General features: G+C 37.8%; 1 protein-coding gene across 5 annotated transcripts in view; it reads left to right on the forward strand.

Moving 5' to 3' along the window:
• The window catches only part of tspan9a (tetraspanin 9a), a 217,080-nt gene that overhangs the window by 190,905 nt on the left and 6,510 nt on the right, over nucleotides 1-19,665 (forward strand). For all 5 annotated transcript variants that reach the window (XM_046864445.1, XM_046864446.1, XM_046864447.1 and 2 more), the window contains 5 exons: nucleotides 3,793-3,984; nucleotides 8,610-8,684; nucleotides 15,273-15,374; nucleotides 15,775-15,906; nucleotides 18,502-18,585. In XM_046864445.1, coding sequence (XP_046720401.1) covers nucleotides 3,793-3,984; nucleotides 8,610-8,684; nucleotides 15,273-15,374; nucleotides 15,775-15,906; nucleotides 18,502-18,585 — 585 coding nt within the window. The remainder of the gene's footprint in view (nucleotides 1-3,792; nucleotides 3,985-8,609; nucleotides 8,685-15,272; nucleotides 15,375-15,774; nucleotides 15,907-18,501; nucleotides 18,586-19,665) is intronic.

Here is a 19,665-nt window from a genome sequence, read left to right on the forward strand (position 1 = left end):
TCCGACATTTTGTCTTTCTCAAATACACACACTTGCAGGAAGGTTAAAGTGGCATTTCTTCTCAGGTGGCTGCATTGTGACAGCACATGCTACTGAAGCAGTTGATAAGGCAGCTAGTATACCGGCAATGAAACCTTTTTATCTGTCTCCTGTGCTTTACTAAAGTCTTTACCTTCAATTAAACTGACCTTCAGTGGAAAGCAGTGCATGCTCCATTTACCCAGTCAGATTTACCCATCTTTTTGCAATACCTATTCCTCTTTGCTCTCAAACCCACCCCTGCATTCTCTGCACATACGTCTCATTTGTACGCTTTCTTTTTTTCCACAGGAACAAGCAGCTTTTCTTTTGTGTTTGTTCTTTGCTCTGTCATAACTCCATTCTTCACACTTAGCAAACATCAAGAGCCCATTTCAGGAGGAGAGACAGGAAGAGGAAGAGTAGTTATTCCTACAGTTTTTTAATGGTCCTTTTGGATGTGGTTTTACTGCTGTCTGCTTTTCAAAATGTGTTTTGCTGTTGATATTTTTGACTTTTTTTATATTGTCATCTGTCAGGATTTCATAAATGCTCATGGTGGAACGTGGATTTTCATCTTCTCTTTATTGTTTACATGGGTTTATCTGTATACACAGCCATCTTCAAAATTATTTGAATCCATTTTATCCAGATCAGGAGTATGGTGTAGCTGGACCACCGGCAGAAAGTTACAGGGATATACCCTGGATGCGTTTTCATTCATACTTATAGACATTATCAGTTCACTTACCTGCTTGTTTTTCTGCGAGAAAGTATGAAACTAGAGCACCAGAAGAAACCCATACAAATACACAGATCAGTCATAAAATTTTGACATTATAACATTATAAATAATAATGATAAAAGAACACGGATTATCTCTTTATCATGGCACCTGTGAATGGGTGGGATACATTAGGCAGCAAGTGAATATTATGTCCTCAAAGTTGAAGTGTTAGAAGCAGGAAAAATGGGCAAGCCTAGGGATTTGAACGAGTTTGTTAAGGGCTAAATTGTAGTTTCTAGATGACTGGGTCAGAGCATCTACAAAACTGCAGCTCCTGTTGGATGTTCCCGGTCTTCAGTGGTCAGTATCTATTAAAAGTGGGCCAAGGAAGGAACAGTGGTGAACCAGGGACAGGGTCATTGGCACGTGGGGAGACAAGGCTGTCTTGTGTGGTCTGATCCAACAGATGAGCTACTGTAGCTTAAATTGCTGAAGAAGTTAATGCTGTTAATGCCCAACGGGTCAGAACTGTTTTGGCAGCAAAAGGGGGACCAACACAATACTAGGCAGGTGGTCATAAAGTTATGTATTTAGAAAACATGTGAACCTCTACACATTGTAGACAGTATTCTGACCATGACATCCATATGTGGTGTATGTGGTTTATCAAATTGTTGCCACATACTCTAAAGCACAGAAATGACTATGTAAACTATAGTATTCAGATTATTCACGTATTCCAGCATGATGTTGTGCAAGAACTCAACTGGCCTATACAGAGCCCTGATCTTAACATTGTCTGCATACCTCATCTTCTCACCTGCCATGAGTGCCTGACCTCATATGTGAATGGCCACATATCCCTACAGCCACAGACTTTTTGGGAAATATATCCAGGCTGGATATTTTTTTAAAGCAAATGGGACCAAACTTGGAATAAGATGTTCACCAGCACATAAAAGTGTGAAGGTCTTGCTTATTATTTGCTACAGCTAGTTTAATCATCTGTTCCCAGTGATACAATTTACTCAGCTGATTGTGTAGAACCCAATTAAAGAAGGAGAAAAACAGCGACTTAAACGACCATAAACATAAGGAAAAGAGTATTGCACTAGCGTATCAAGCTTGTTTAGAAAAAGCTGAGCACACAGCACTTTGAAGATTATTATTTTTCTACCCTTTTTACTTCCCTTTTTCACTCCCCCACCTGCAAAACTCATCTGAAAAGAACAAAGCATCCATGAAGGTTCCATCACAACATGCTGCTAATGCACCATCACGGTGCTTCTCGGACGAGTGTCATACAGCATTTACACAATATGTCTACACTTATTTACTCTTTTCATTGTCCTGCATCTTCTGTCCCACTGTGCTTTCTCTTCTGTGTCCTTCTGTGTCCATCTGTCTTCTCATTCTGTCTTTTTCCGTTCTCACCTTCACTTTCTAATGCAGCCTTTCTCTTTCTGTCATGTCTTCTTCTGCCCCGGTCTTTCATAATGCTTCAGAGACTTGCAAGCTTTTCAATCAGGCAGCAGACTTTGGAAGTCAAATGTGGCGTATTGCCCTGGGTTTCAGATCTAAGGATCTAGCGAAAGAGCTGGCTGATGTTGATGGATGTGTTCTGATTGTTAAAAGGAAACTAAGGGATGCCAGGCTTGTAATTAATTAAAATCTTGTATGATTGCACACTATAAGTTGTACAGGGTTTAGAAGAGGTAGAGACAAAACAAACATTATGCAATCAGTCATTTCTGGATGAATTTAACGAGAAAGCAATCAGATTCGAGTGCGAGCGCATGTGCTCTGCATGTCAAACAGTTTGAGAACTGATGAATGTTAGCAATGTAAACGTAAAGGGTTGAGCTGGAGGTCTTGTGTAATTGCTAATGACTCTGAAGTCGTAGTTCATTGAAGGCTAAGCCATTTTTCTCACTTCCAACCAAACTTAATAAAGTTCTCATACACCAAACATAGCATCAGGTGATGAAAATCACAGGTTTTGCATCTTTAATGCTGTGGCTAACTCAGCAGAAAGAGTGACAGACTACCAAATCGATGATGACTAAATGTGTTCCTTGCACCATGCTTCAAATGAAGAGCTCTATTTATGCTTAAGTGCACCAGTCACTGCTATGGAAAGGACAGAACCTGCCATCTCAATTACAGTGCTCAGGAAGCCGGTATGTGGGCGCTATTACTTATTCATTGCATCTGAAAGAGTTGGAAATAGGCGTGAGGGCTTGCCGATTAGCCTCAGCACGCTGTGAGTTTGTTAGGTTTTAACGATAATGTACTGTAATGCTCTGCTTAGCAACAGTGAACTGAGACAGACATGGCAACAATGTGATTTACTCCATGTTGCCTGATTGTGTATCAGTGCAGTGTGGGATTTCCTCTACACAAGGCAATTGTGTTGGATATTGTTCTATTAGCAACCAGAGAAATGTCAGTCGTCTTCTGCCTGCATGACTGGTTTGTTCGACTCCATACCCTCTCTGTGTCTGCGTTAGATGTGATCCATGGAGAAAACAAGGCTAGGATCAACTCAAGCTGTCAGTCACCTGTGCCAATAAACAATACGCAGACTTCCTTTTTTGCACACAAACATGTGCTGTCACTAAACTCAGATTTTGGGCCTGTCCACGTGTGCATATGGAACAGTGGTACTAGAAAGCACAAAAAAAAAAAAAAAAAAATGAAAATCTATTACCACCCGACAAAAGTTTAATTATGTGTGTCTGAGGTGAAAAAGGATCTGAAAGCACTCAGTTGCAACAGGGACACATTCTGTACTGAATCCTAGGTTATAAATGCTTTTGGCAGAGCTGAAATCATTTTCATTATTCATCTGGGACTGTTGTGCAGGGGCAATTGAGTAAAAGGATATGTCTTTTGATAGACTACATTTTTAAGAAACAGACTAGAAGCAAATGTGTGTTGCTTCAGGATCCGTTATATGTTAATTTGTCACATTGTCTTGCAAAAGTCACATACATTTTTCTATGCTAATCCCCCCGTTTTCTCTTTTTCTCTCTCTCTTTATATAGTTGTGTGGCTGTGGTCTGCTGGGTGTAGGGATCTGGTTGGCAGTGTCTCAGGGCAGCTTTGCCACCTTCTCGCCCTCCTTCCCCTCCCTCTCCGCTGCCAACCTTGTCATCGCTATAGGTGCCATCGTCATGGTGACCGGCTTCCTTGGTTGCCTTGGTGCCATCAAGGAAAACAAGTGCCTGCTCCTGAGTGTAAGTAAACCTCTGAACCCACAGCCAGGCACATACGCATACACACAACACTATACACTTTGACCTAATACACTTATTATGTAACATGGAGGAACTTGGGCAGAGTGTCAGTCTTTATTAGGGATGTAAACATAAATGAATGTTTTTTTTTGTTTGAACAGATATTGTTGTTTGAATAACAATAAATTTTTTTTTTGTTTTGTTTTGTTTTGTCCCAATCTTTTTGTGAATTGTTAATAGAATAGAATAGAATAGAATAGAATAGAATAGAATAGAATAGAATAGAATAGAATAGTCTTCCCAGAAATCATGATATAATGATGTTTATTCATAGTAGATTCGGATCCAGCAAAAATCGTGTGACCTTTCTAAAATGTGACAAACGGCAAAACTAATGTAACTCTGATTGAATATTTGCTATGATTTGGAAAAAAAGTGTTTGTTGTCACACTAGATAGAGAGCTTGCCAGAAGGTATCTTGTTTAAACCATAGCTGAAGTTGAGGAACTGTATGTGTTGTGCGATTTTAAAAATGATTTTTCTTTTTCCCTCGAGGCAGAAGTGTAGGGGTTAAAATTGTATTTGCAATAAATAAATAAACAAATAAATAATAACACAGTTAAATTCAAAATACTGATACAGATATTTTAAGGACACTTAAAAGATACCGACACTGAACAGATACCGATATTGCCATTGTGTTACACCCTTAAGTTCTTCTTTGGTGCATCAATACATTTTTGAAGACTATTTGCTTCAGGTCTGTTATGATTCAGTGTTTATTTTGAAACTCTAGAGGCCTCTAGGAGATAAAAAAAAAAACATTGAGTAATCTCATATCTAATATTGTCCATCAAATCTTATATGTTCTACTCTTGCCTATGGAATCTGGCAGCAAGTGTTTGCTAGCTGGTTTCTTAGCACTTTTTTTGTTACTCACTCAGTCATACAATGTATTATTTTCTCTTCTTCTCGCTTTTGCCCTTTCTCACATTTTACTGAGTACAACACTATTATCTCTTTTTGATAGCCCTGGTCACAGTTTAATATGGAGAGCTTGTCACATACAGGGCCTTTTATATGATTTACAAGGCTGAATAAATTGGTCAAGATAATGTTGTATCACAAGACAAACCTTGACCTTCAATCATGTCTGAGTACTTTTTTAATTATCTGAATTTTTAATGGGTAGTGGGGAGCTTAAACCTGATTACATATAAATACTGAACTCCTTAAACACTGAAAATTGAACAGAAGGAGCATTTTAGGGCTTTGCTATATGAATCATGGCAGTGCCTGTTAGAAGTGAGAGACTCTTCCACAGCATATATTTTATATTTGAATACCTTTTTCTCAGTAGTGAAGCCAGTGGGATTATACGTACTTACCAAGGGCAGCTGATGTAAATTTGAATTAGCTGACCTTTTGAGCAGCCTGCTTATTAGGGATACTTATCTTGTGCATACATTTATTAACCATTTTATCATATTTGTAGATATACAATAACCAGTGGTGGACAAAGTACACAAACCACACTCTAAACCTGGATATGTTAAGTTGATTCACAAAATTGGAGGAAACTGATTGCCCTAAAAAAAAAAAAAAGTAATGTTTACTTGATAAACTTGAGTTTCACGAGTGAACATAACGTAAAAATATTTTCAGTTGAATAGACTAAATGCTTTTAAGTATCTTGTTCTGTCAAATTACTCAACTTTACCTTTTACTTACATTAAATTGTATACAAAAGCAAACAAACAACAAAAAAATATATTTTATGTTATTTCCATTTAACTTTTCATTTCAAAATACAACGAGTGACTATAACGAGTGAAGAAACAATTTTGCCAATTTTTTTTTTTTTTTTTACGCCTTAAAAAAAAAAGAGTCAATCTTTCCAAGGCAAAAAGAAATACCTGCTGGACAAAATGAAAGTTGTTTTTCCAAACATTTTGAATAGTTCTATTACAGGGCAGGTTGTTCCATCACTGAATTCCCTTCCAAAATGATGCCCAGTCAGAAAGGGTTTAGTTGTGGACTTTTTGGCTCAAACTAAAGGATTCCTACTGAGATTTATTCATTTAAGTCCATGTTAATGACATCCTAACAAAAAAAGAAACAGATTAACAAGATGACTTTATCATGCCAGTTATTTAATGCTGTTTTGTCAACTAAAATGTGCATGTACATAATATTTTGAGTAAAATCTGGTTTTACTCACCAGATTTACTAAACTGTGGTCATCCTGTCACACTGTCTGTTGCTCTGGAAGAACTTTGTGGAAGCTATGGGTCACACTTGCAGGGGTAAAACTGAACAGTGTCCCTGCTAACGAGTAAGAAATCCACCTTGAGCAATAAACAGACAACTAAAAAGCCGTAGAACTCTCCTCGCAGGAGTTCAAGTGCAATTGTGACGGCCCCACGGTAGCTCGAAATCTTGCACGTTAACGGATAAAATGTCTCCAATTGTTCAAAACAATGTTCTTTTCACAATTCACAAACATCTTTTTAATGAAGGAAAAGAAAATAAACCAAATTAAAAAGTAGTGTCAATAATTTAAGTATGCTGCAATTAAATTGATTAATTAGATATAAACATCCTGAACTATATGTTTGTGCAAATACCAAAATCCAAAAAAGTTGGGACACTGTACAAATTGTGAATAAAAAAGGAATGCAATCATTTACAAATCTATTAAACTTTTATTTTATTTAAAATGTAATTACATTTTTTTTGCTAAAATTTTATTCACAATATAATATAGATAAAATATCAAATGTTGAAAGTGAGACATTTTGAAATGTCATGCCAATGTCATGAGATTTGTATTGGCTCATTTTGGATTTAATGAGAGCTACACATTCCAAAAAAGTTGGGACAGGTAGCAATAAGAGGCTGGAAATGTTAAATGTACATATAAGGAACAGCTGGAGGACCAATTTGCAACTTATTAGGTCAATTGGCAACATGATTGGGTATAAAAAGAGCTGTTTCGCCCTAATGCTGCGGCAAAAAATAATGGATCAATATCAGAAAGGAGTTTCTCAAAGAAAACTTGCGAAGAGTTTGAAGTTATCATCATCTACAGTACATAATATTATCCAAAGATTCAGAGAATCTGGAACAATCTCTGTGCGTAAGGTTCAAGGCCGGAAAACCATACTGGATGCTCGTCATCTTCGGGCCCTTAGACGGCACTGCATCACATACAGGAATGCTACTGTAATGGAAATCAAAACATGGGCTCAGGAATACTTCCAGAAAACATTGCCGGTGAACACAATCCACCGTGCCATTCGCCATTGCCAGCTAAAACTCTGTAGGTCAAAAAAGTAGCCATATCTAAACATGATCCAGAAGCGCAGGCGTTTTCTCTGGGCCAAGGCTCATTTAAAATGAACTGTGGCAAAGTGGAAAACTGTTCTGTGTTCAGACGGATCAAAATTTGAAGACTTTTTAGAAAACTGGAAAGCTGGAATCGGGTTTGTAGATACCACCAATCGAAGCTTGTTCAAAACAGAGCGTGTGCTTGACACTGATTGGTGGCCTGCTGCATGCTTGACTAGATAAGTTTTTATAAAAAGTAAGATATCTGGCTTTGAAAAGTATTGAAGTTAAAGTAAAGGCCCCCCCAAAGGGAAACACTTCAGTAAAGTACAGATATGCAAAAAAAGCTACTAAAGCTACTAAAAAGCACCACGACAGTATCACTATCAAATAATGCATTAAGTACAGGTCCTGTGGTGCTCTTTTACCAACAGACTAAATGTGACTGGCAGAAAAAAGATGGGATAAAAATAAATAAATAATATCCTGAAAAACAGTTAAGTCTCACATGTGTGATTATGTATAATTTTACTTGTATTTTATATTCCTATCCAAACTGTAGCCATGATCACTAAAACTATGACGCTCTTTTTGAACATCATTTACTTGTGATATTAATACTGAGACCTTAGGAAAATGGACAATGATAGAATGGACAATGAGTGAAAAAAATTAAACTGGTGTGTCACTGTGCAGTCACGTAGGCTTCAGGGGACGAATAGATAGATTTCGACATGAAAGATTGAACCTAGAGCTGGAGATGAGTCGAATGCATTTCTGTGCTTCCTCTCCTGGAATGAAATGAAATTCACATCCCCAGATTCGTTCCAGCATCTATTTTACATGTGACGGAAATGAAAACATAAAAGTGACACAACAATGCTGTTTATTTTCTCCATTACATAGTAGACACACAGGTAAATAAGCTTTTTTGTTTTTTCAATAGTATCTATGAAATGGGGATAAACCAATCAACTTAACCTGTCAGTGCAAAAATGCAGTAAACAAACATTTTACAGGCGTCCAGCTGCGCTAAAGCTGCTGCTCGCATGCCCTCGACCAGCTACAATCAGCAGAATGATGAATAAGAAGTGAATCAACTCGCCGAGTTAATACTTACTCCCTAGAAGCCTCATCTTGTGTAGAAGACTTCGTAAATATTTAGCAGCAAGAGAGTGAGGGGAAGTCAGTGTGTGTGTTTAATGGATGATTCATTTGAATATAACTTTTTGAACTGCCCTTCACTTGTTTCTCTCCAACTTAATGATACATCTGTCTTTTTTTCCTACTTGCAGTTCTTCATTGTCTTGCTGATTATTTTGTTGGCCGAGCTGATTCTGCTCATCCTTTTCTTCACATTCTCCGATAAGGTAAGATCTTATACTGAAATCCAATACAGTCAAGTCCACAGTCTTGCACATAAAAACACTCACAATTTGTCAGAGTGTGTAGAGATTAGTGTCGCTCAGTCTGTTGCTCCAGTTGTCCGTAGAGATTTCCGACGTTATCTGTTCTTCATTTGTGAGGTTGCAAACCTTGAGGAACTTTCATGCCCAAATTTATTTGCAATGGTTGAAGATCACCTATACATTGCAACCTAATCTCGGCCAGTTGCTGCTGAGGTATTGGACTAAAATGGTCTCTTAGAGCCTACAGGTGCAGCTTCATGTGGATTTTTCTTAGCACTCTAATGACATTGCATACATGAGCTGGAATTTAAAGGGCAGCACATACTAACCTCTTGACATTAGGATCGCTGGAGGATTAGTGTCTGGATGAAGAAGCAAGTGTCATACAACATATGCTCAAAATGCAGTCCTCTGAAGTGCACCAGCCTCTCTCAGGCTGTTTTTTTTTTTTTTAAAGACCATATTATCTAAACTTTTTTATTTTTTTCTCACACGCTGTAAAACTCAGGGAAAGTGTTGGATCTGCTAAAGACCTTCTGGGAGGTTATTGTTCAGTCACCCCACTAACCTGGGCTAAAGTAATTCACTTACCCACAATGTATTAAGAGATTGGGTTGTGTTTGTCTCAGAGGCATGCTCTGTCAGAGGGAAATACTGTATTCCCTGTAGCCTTATCTCTGCTTATAGGTCACTAGGAACTTTATAGCTTCTACAGACATTTTTTCATCAGGAGGTAGATAAAAGACTTTATAGCATGGCTGCTTGTAGTGTATAGTGATTGAGTCAGCCTCTTTGTGAACGTTGAATGTGATTTTTATCATCGTTCTGATTAGCCAGAGCTCTGTGCAAGCAAATAAGATAGGAACTACAGTATATTCATATATTGCTTTAACATAAGTAATCAAAAAATTTAAACCCTCTGCTTTTTTTTGATATTGGCAAACATAAATGTCTATATATCAAGAAATTACATTCTTAATGAATGAACACAACTGTTTCTTTTGTCACTGTGTTCCTCTGCCTCTTCTCTATCTTCTCTTTTCTGCCTCTTCTCTATCTGTTAAATATTGCAGGTAGATGTTTTGTCTCTTTGTGGCCTAAAAGTTGTTTCTTTAACTTTTTAACTACACTGACAAAGATTTTTTTAGGAGAAAATTATGCAACTTTGTAACCAGCCAATCATGTGGCAGCAGTATAAAGCATGTCATACAGATTCGCAGCGAAAGTTTTGGGTAAAGTTCACATTAACCATCAGAATGAGGACGAATTTGATATTAGTGATGGCATGTTTGTTTGTGCCAGATGGGCTGGTTTTGACCGTGTGTAAAACTGCTGATCTCTTGGGGATTTTTACAGACAGCAGTCTCTTGAGTTTACTCAAAATGGCGCAATAAAGAAAAAAAAACCTTCTATTGAGTGGCAGTTCTGCAAACCGAAATACCTTGATGATGAGAGAGGTCAACGGAGCATGTCCAGACCGGTCCAATCTGACAGCAAGACTACAGTAACTCAGATAACAACTCAATGCAATTATAGCGAGGAGAAAAGTATCTCGAAATGAATCACACTGAAGCGGAAGGGCTACAAGAGCACATCAGGTTCCACTTCTATCAGCCAAGAACGGAAATCACAGGCTCACCAAAAGCTGGACAGTTGAAGACTGGCATGGCCTGGTCTGATCAATCTTATTTTTTTGCTGAGGAACACAAATGGTATTTAGGTGCCAGCAGCGTGAATCCATAGACACATCCTGCCTTGTGTCAACAGTCCAAGAAGGTGAAGGTGGTGTAATGGTATAGGGATGTTTTTTTTTTTTTTTGCTGATCCAGTATTAGAATAGTGTTCCTAATAAAGTGTGTATTTATTTCAGTGTGTGTGTTGCTTTAGCCATAAAGCCTTAGTGCATATTATGTCCATATTTTGAAATGAAAGTAGCATTACAGCCATGTGTCTTTCTCATTATTAGCTTTTAATGTCTCTAAGCTGCATTCCTGCTAACACCTTTAATGCCTTACTGCTGATGTCAGTCTGTGATATGATGTCATAATTTGGCTAAAAAAATATATGTGCCCGGAGGGGGTCACACAGTATTAAAGAAAAATAAGACATACAGGAAGGATTTGTGAATGCATTTGTTTCTCTACCAGAGCCATAATTCTTATTTGTCCTACCATTTGACATCTAAATCGCGAGCCATTTATAACCATGGCTGAGATGAAGCCTAAATGGCAGCATATAAAATGCCATTAATAGAAACAATTGACGCCATGCCTCACACTTTCAGAATAAAAAGGGCTGATTGTTTAATTAGGGCTGCTTTGCTTTAGTAATTACAACCTATCTGGACTGTTAAAAGAGCTAGAGACAACAAGATGACTGACAATTAGTGTCCCATCTGTTTATGGTGTCATGGCTGTGTTTGATAGCGAGGTGAAGTCACAGGTGCAGTTGGCCCTGACACTTACTAAACACACTCTCTGTGGATTACAGTGAGATATTACACCCCCCCACACACACACACACACATGCAAACGTGACCCTGTGGTGACCTGCCATCTGATTGCAGCAGATGGTGGAGGCCAGGCACCAGATTAGAGCATCCATCTTCATGCCTCTGACCTCTTTCCAGCATGCGTGGCACTGCACCCTGGCCAAATGAAGCCATATTAGCTGTTTTTATGGGAAACATGCTAGGGTAGCGCTTTCTGCCACTGGCTTACAGACAGATGTGTCGTATTACCTGTGCAGTTCTCTTTCAGCTGTTAGACCAGTAGGGCTTTGGGGTAATGTGTGGGTTAACAACCCTGTTTAGACACTAACGGTGAACCTTTAATTTCTAAAAAAGCAGTTTAATTTCGTAGCATGCAGCAGGCTCGGGTATAGTGCATGTGCGCATAAAATTATGTGGCTACCTCAGTAATGGATATCATACCATTAATAAGAGCAGAGTCATAAGCAACATATTTTGTTTTAGTGTACAGCTTTGTAGATTCAGTGCACCATGCCATTGGTCAGTGATCTGTGCAGATTTCATGTATTTTTAATTCAGAAAGGATTCTGTGATATTACTGCTTGTGCCCTCCTGGGAATCTCATATTGCCTGTGTGCCCGTGTTTGTCAGGACAGACTGAAAATAAATACTGTAAAAGATCGGCGATGTTGTCTAATTAAATGATATGCCTGATCCTGATCAAGTATCTGCAAAGTCATGATATTAGAATAAGGTATTGCTGATTATGCATTATGTAGGCTGTAGTCAGATAGGGGGAGAAGTGTCTGAGCCTTTGAGCTTCTTACAATGTCTCAGTAGGAAAACATTGCTGGTATTGCCATGTTAGAGTGGAAAATATAGTCCAGCACCACAATCGAGATGCAAGCCAAGTATATATTTTGGAAGAGGCACTTTGGGGAAAAGAATATGAAAAGTAGAGGAAATTAAATCAAAGTTGTTTTCAAATCCCATTGCAAGCAATACGGTATTTTCTCATTTGGTCTGAATGCTTAAGTCTATTCTTGGTTTCTTTTATGTTTGGTGTTTTGTTTTCACACAAATAGATTCATTCCGAAATGCTAATTGCCTGTACAGATTTGTGCATCAGTTCTACTGTGTGGCTATTTTAGCTAATTGGATTCTAGTGCATTGCCTTATTGTTCTAATTTTTAATTATTCATTCATGTATATTATTCATGCATTTTCTGTTTCTTTTGTTTGGCCAGCTGTTTGAGTAATGCTTTTCAAAGGTTCTCATTTCCATCTAAAAATTATGTTTTTGTTATACGCATTAAAAATCACATACTTTGACTCCTAGCACTGAATATAGATACTTTCAGACACAAATGAAACCAAGATAATAGTTTTCAAGATGCTAATACTGTAGTAATATGCTACATACTGTAGGTAACAGACTATATTGACAAAAGGTTCATGTGTGTTTTTTTGAACAATTAATTCCACATTTTGTTCCTTATTGGCTTCATAATAACCTCCACTCGGGTTGTCTGATGTTCCACTAGATTTTGGAGTGTGTGTGGAGATTTGTGCTCATTCAGCCACAAGGGTGTTAGTAAAGTCAGGTACTGTAGGGTGAGAAGGCACTTTAGATCTTCTACTTCAGCCCATGTTAGCATAATGTTCACAAAGCTTCTTTTGTGCACATAGACATAGACATGCTAGAACAGGTTTGGGTCTCCTAGTTTGAGTAAAGGGATAAGTTTAACTTTGTGGTAAAAGTTGGGGGAAGAACCACATATAGCCAGAAAAGTCATGTGACACAATACTTTTGCCCATGTAGTGTATATTGTATGTAAGATTTTTAAAATTTAAATCCTAATCAGTAGTTCCTACTTTTACCGAGTACTCCATTTTCACTCCTGCCATATCAAGATCAAAATCAATGCTCTAATTAGGGACTAATGGTATTTCAAATTAGGTAGAGGTGGCAGGTGTGACAAACCTGACATTAGCTTTAAATAGTATCAGAGGCGTTGCATCCGACAGAGCCCAACTGACTTGCAATAAAAGCAGTCACACTGTCCAGACACTACTCAGCAATCTCCAACATCTGCAAGTCTGTGTCCAAACTTTAACATGAGAAATGAACACAAAGCAAACATGCAACAATCACAAGCAGCCCACACATTTGTCTGTACTTTATTTGGAGTGTGTGCTCGAGTTCAGTTTGTTTAAACATCACCAGAGGTCAAGCTAATAAACTCAATGCATCAATGCATAAACTAAAATAAACTTAAATAAAATAAACTAATGATCACTGCATTTGTTTGTCTATAAATTGAACTCTAACTAAAGGAGATGCATTATGCCCCCTGATGAAGGAACTAGAGAAATAGGCATCCGGCCATCCCTAGTGCAGTGGAACCCATGCCAACAATGCAGTAGACCCCAATGTCAACAGTGCAGTAAAACACCAGGCAGTGAAACACCAGGCCTACAGTTCAGTGGACCCAAATGTGCCAACACTGCAGGGGAACACCATGGCAACACTGCAGTGAAACACAATGCAGTCACCAACCCTCTGTGCTCCAGGGGCACTGTAACATTGGATATGTGATAAAGAATTTCACTGTGCTGAAATGTGTAATGCAACTTCTTTCTTTCTTTCTTTCTTTCTTTCTTTCTTTCTTTCTTTCTTTCTTTCTTTCTTTCTTTCTTTCTTTCTTTCTTTCTTTCTTTCTTTCTTTTCTCTCTCCATTAATACACTTCATATGTTGACAGTCATGATTTTTTGCTACACATATGTTTATGTAGACATTCCTGCATAAGGTGCTATAAATACACACTTAATCAAGTGCTTTAATATATACTGTTCCAGGCATTGAACACTACTGTCTAAACAGAGCTGTTGTAGAAAATGAAGCCATACCTTTTCATTGGAATTGAGAACTCAGCAGCAATGTGATATAATTGCATATCTCTGCCTTCACTTTAGTTTACAATACACAGCTCAGTCGCAGCGTGTTTTTCACAGATATGATAGTATAAGTATAATCTTCATGGCTCCAGGCTAATTGTAAATAGGCCGTATTAGAGCAGAGTGATTGTGCAGTGCACGCTGGGGTAATTGGGTCGCTTCTGTTCAGTTGTGAAGCAGAAGCCATTATCATGTATTTTAGGCCAGTAGCACTATTCAGATCTGCTATGAGTGCAGTTACAGTGTTCTCTGTCAAATATGAGCAAAGTGAGAGAGAGAGAGAGAGAGAGAGAGAGAGAGAGAGAGAGAGAGAGAGAGAGAGTGTGTATTCTGTTTTGTTCTAATACTGTCTCTGTATAATGAGAATAAGAATTGTCAGAGGTTTTGAGGTCTTTTGGTGGATGAGATTGTTACTGTGTCTCCTCCTCTCATTTTTCTCTCACCTCTCAGCAGAATCAAGTTTGATAAAGCCTGCAGGGTTCATATGGATCCAACACACAGCATACAAACACCAAAATATCTTCTCATAAACAGCGTTGTGCCTCTTTCGAGAGCCCTCCTTGTCTTTTATCATTACTATTGACTATTATTGTTGGCTTTCTGCATCATACCAGCAACACCGTAATTCATCAGTAACTCGTTTTTGCATCATGATTGTTTTTTTTTTTTTTGGTTCAGGTGCATTTGTAGCTTAATTTTTCTAGTAGAACCTATTGGTAATGCCTCTGATTAATGGTGATATTAACATGAACAAATAGGTTTTTGCATTTGATACCCAATGGCAGTTTCATAGTTACATAATAAACCCACTGATGAGAATTGTATTTAACACAGTCCGGGCACAGCAGCCAGTAAGAAGAATTGTACCAAATTGTACCACTTTTATAGCTCATTTCATATCTATGTGCTCACTGTGCCAAATCATCACCTGATAATTTAATGGCATAAATTATATATACTGTAGTGGGCTAGAAATGCACCACTTAGAGCCAAATATTTTATAAATGCGTTATGCATCTCTATCCAAATCTATGCTGTATCTGTCTGCTGTGTTTTTTTTCCTAGTGCTAACTTTTAGATGAATGATGGATGTTTATTTCTGGCTTTGTTGCTGTTTTAGGTCAGCAAGAATGCAAAGCAGGATCTGAAAGATGGCCTGTCTCTGTACTACTCAGAAAACAATGTCGGCCTGAAGAACGCCTGGAATATCATCCAAGCTGAGGTACACATACACATTGCACTTCTGATCTGTAGCATCAGTACATTGTCTCCAAGCAGAGTTTGTCAATTGTGTTTGTTTGTTTTTGGGGTTTTTTTGACAAATAGTTTGGAGTAGAGATTTCAGTAAAGGCACCTAAAAGCAAGAAAGGGTTCTGTACATTTGAATTTCAAAAGACCAACAACAAGCCACTGGCAGCATCTGACAACAGTTGAATCATGATTTTTTTTTTTTTAGCAAGAATCTAAAAGAGTCTAGATGAAGTGAGAAATTGCTGGGTAAGACAGAAGGAATATTGGAGAACTGCAGGCAGGCTTTCTGGCTATTTTCTTCTCTTTTTCATCAGCTGTGTAATATTGACTTTGTCAATTTGTCACTTTGTTATCTTCTCGGCATCGCACAGTGGAAGTGTTGTGGCGTGACTGGGTTTACAGACTGGCATGAGGCTCTGAAAGAGAAGGTGGTGCCTGACCGATGCTGCCAGGAACACTATCAGGACTGCGGCCGCAACGTCACCAACGAGTTCTGGAAGCGGGTAAGTGGCAAAGAGGATACAAAACAGTAGTGTGTTTGGGATCACGTGGATTTTTTCAAACACCAAAGCTTGGATATATAGTGAGAATAATTTAATCGTGATGATAAGTGTGCCATCACTACAGCAAAAGCCATTATGCTTGTCTTTCTTGATTAATTCAAATCAAGGTAAATAAAGAAAAAGTAAGCGCTAAACTATTATGCTAAGAAATATTCTGTATTTTTGCTTATTAAGCTTTTACAGCAGAAAGGTGTTCAAACCTAAAGATGAGGATGCTCACACCAGCAGATTAATATATGGATACAAAATTAAGACATTTTAAGACTAGATTGATGATGATCCATGAACAGCACTTTTTCACTGACTTCTTTCACAGTTCTTTTAATGCTTATTCTGCGTGATTAGCTTTTGATCATTTCTAATTGTTACTGAGCTGGTTAATAACCCGTCACCACTGTGTTGTGGAAGGCAGTTAAAAAAGAAGGCACTACCGCTTATATGAAACCATTTGAATCAAGTCTGCCTCTTCTGTGCAGCTGTAAGTAAGAAAACAAGAATTAGCTTCACAAAAAAAACACCCAATTTCTTACAGCTATCCACATCATGTCATGCCTCTAGTACATTATACTCTAATACACCACTCATGTCTCGCAGCTTGTGGAAGAACAAAAGCTTTGTGGATGCTCCACTCGCTCATTCCTATGTGTTTCTAGCACAAGCACAGCTCATGAGTTCATGTTGCCAGGGAGAAATTTCGGAGTCCACAAATGAAAGCTTTTGTAGATTTGTATCATTAAATGTTAGTTTTGGAGAATGTTTATTAAATTGCAGATATTGCCTGTCCCAAGGAATTTATTCACTTATTAAGCCATGGGTTTGATTACGACTTAAGGGGCAAAGCATTTCACTAAAGAGACTATTTAAAGAATCTTCAAGCATGAAGAGTAACTGGGTTTTGTAGAAACCAGGCAGAGAAATGGATGGATGGATGGATGGATGGATGGATGGATGGATGGATGGATGGATGGATGGATGGATGGATGGATGGATGGATAGATAGATAGATAGATAGATAGATAGATAGATAGATAGATAGATAGATAGATAGATAGATAGATAGATAGATAGATAGATAGATAGATAGATAGATCACATTATTATTAACCCAGTGGAAAATTCACTCATTACAGAAGCGGAAAGGGTTAGAAGTGTACTAACACATATTTATCATAATAAATGCAGCTAAATAAGGATAAACATATATACAAAAAAGATTGACAGATGGATTTAATTTATTTCTTCGGGTATTTTTTACATGAATATCAGGAGCCGGTAAGTTGCGAGTGTGTGGGTGAGCTTGCAAATAATTTCACAGCAGATTCATTTAGAGTGCTATAAACTTTAAAATGGCATTCTGAGTGCATAAACAAGGCTTTCTGGTTACTTATTCAAACTTGTACTCTCATGCCACCGCCTGTTCTACGAACATAAAGGAGCAGCTTCACTGTTTGCCACTCAGCTTATTTGCATTTAGTATGTTGGGAAGGATTTGGAGGGCAGAGATGGTTTCCGACCCCCTGTTAAGGCAGATTGTTCCCAGAATATTAATTGCTCCATGTATCTCGTGTGAAACTGGAGGCGATTCTGTGCTCTGACAGTAGTCCAGCTGATATATTCTCAGCTTTTCTCCTTGGAGTCAACATCAATGTTTGATTTTTCACTTTATTTGAAAAGAGCACACTTCGAAATGAGTATTAAAATAGGGTGAATACCTTAAAATATGTGGTCTAGAATTAACGCTTATGTGACATACAGGAAACATGAACAGACAGCTATGAAGCATATGGTTTGTGAATCAGGAATTGATATATTCATTCAAATATTGCATGAAATTAGATTTGCATTGTTTTAATCTTTTTTGGGGTTGAAACCTTTTTTATTATTAATGAATGATAGTGAATGAAATGCAGAGATCGGTAAAAGCTTCCTTTCATGTTCGAGCAGCTCTAAAAGCTGTCTTTTTAATCCCTTCTATTAAAAAAACAGACAGGAAAAATTATTTTGAGTGTCAATGTGTTTTTAAAGATTTCAGGATTCTACAAGCTCCTTACCTTTTTTGTTTTATTTTCATTGATTTTATGTGAACAGTGCAAGAAATCGGCCTTTTCTTTTCCAATTGTTCACGCTGTCCACTATATCCCAGTATGTCACATAGCCAATGCATTTGTATTATACTGTTCCTTAAAACTATGGTGGTCTGTCAGTTACTAGCTCTCAATTCTCCAGCTTTTCAAATTTTCAGTCAGAGCCAAGCTGATAAATGATTTATCACACGAGCGTTGCAGATGTCATTATTTAGTGATATGTTAAGCTAGTCTTCCTTGTTTGTTAAAAAAATGTGTATCCATTTGCTCACCTACTCTCACCTACTAGGGCTGTAAATTCATACTGCTGCCTGAATGAGCTACAGAATGCCCACCCTAGCAGATCAATATATGGATAATGCACAGCAGTGGCATGCTATGTTTTAAAATGCCTTTGTATTTATGAGTTTATTCTAGAAGTCAATAATATGTGTTTGTGTGATTGTTGCAGGGTTGCTTTGAGAAGGTGGAGGATTGGCTGGATGATAACAAGCACCTGCTCGGCACTATTGCCATGTGTATCTTGGTCGTCCAGGTAATACTATTTGTGGCAGTAAGCATGTGGGTCTATTTGTAATGTTTGTTTTTGTGTTTATGCAGTATGGGGGGTGTTTCTGTATCTCTGTCCACATGAGCATGTGTGTGTTCCTGTCTCCATCTTTTTATCTTCTAATTGTGCCACATTGGAAGTAGTGTGTGCGGTCAGTACATGTTTAGTTTTCAGATTCAGCTGCACAGTCAGCAAAAAAACAGTGCATTCAGACCTTTGGGAGCCATTCACATTTTTCAAATCATATTTTTAATGTTCTAGTGTCAGACGTAGCATCTTGTTATAGTAAAAATAAATAATATAGTAGGTGTTTATGCTCAGGAGAAGCTCAGCCTTACTCTAAGCATCCATAAAAAAAAATGCACTTTCACATTTATCCAGAGATCTTTTCAAACCTGATGGACATTTATCAGTTTTTTACACACTACACACACTTGTCTCAGCTTATACAGGCACTGCTCATCTGCACCTGTTCATTAATGCAGTATCCACATAGCCAATCAAGTGAGAGCAGCACAATGCATAAAATAATAGAGCTCTGGAGCTTCAGTTAATGTTCACATCAAACATCAGAATATGGAAAAACAAAAGTGACTTCAACTGTGTCTTGGTTCTCAGTGCCAGATGGGCTGGTTTGAGTATTTCATAAACTGCTGATCTCATGAGAGATTTTTTTCCACATACACTGAGTGTACACTCAGGAATTTTATTTTATATACACACTCAGTAATTGCATCTCATACACTCAAAAATCACATGAATAATCAGATCTTAAACTCTCAGTAATCACATATTATACTCTCAGTAATCTCGTCCATGACATTCAATAATCGCTGACAAACATGACACTGCATAAATCACTTTGACATCACCGTTGTAGTAAAACCTTATAAAGCACCTTAAATGTAAAGGTTGATGTATTGTATTTGGCCTGCTGAAGATGAAGTCAATGATTTTTGCAGAACACTTTTTAATGTTTGGTTCAATTTGCCTGTATGTGGGCAGCTGTCAATAAAACATCTGTTCAGGGGTGAAAACTCTATATCTGTGGCAGCCCAGGTGCTG

The sequence above is a fragment of the Silurus meridionalis genome, chromosome 13 (assembly GCF_014805685.1).
Source record: "Silurus meridionalis isolate SWU-2019-XX chromosome 13, ASM1480568v1, whole genome shotgun sequence".
NCBI classification, from domain to species: domain Eukaryota; kingdom Metazoa; phylum Chordata; class Actinopteri; order Siluriformes; family Siluridae; genus Silurus; species Silurus meridionalis.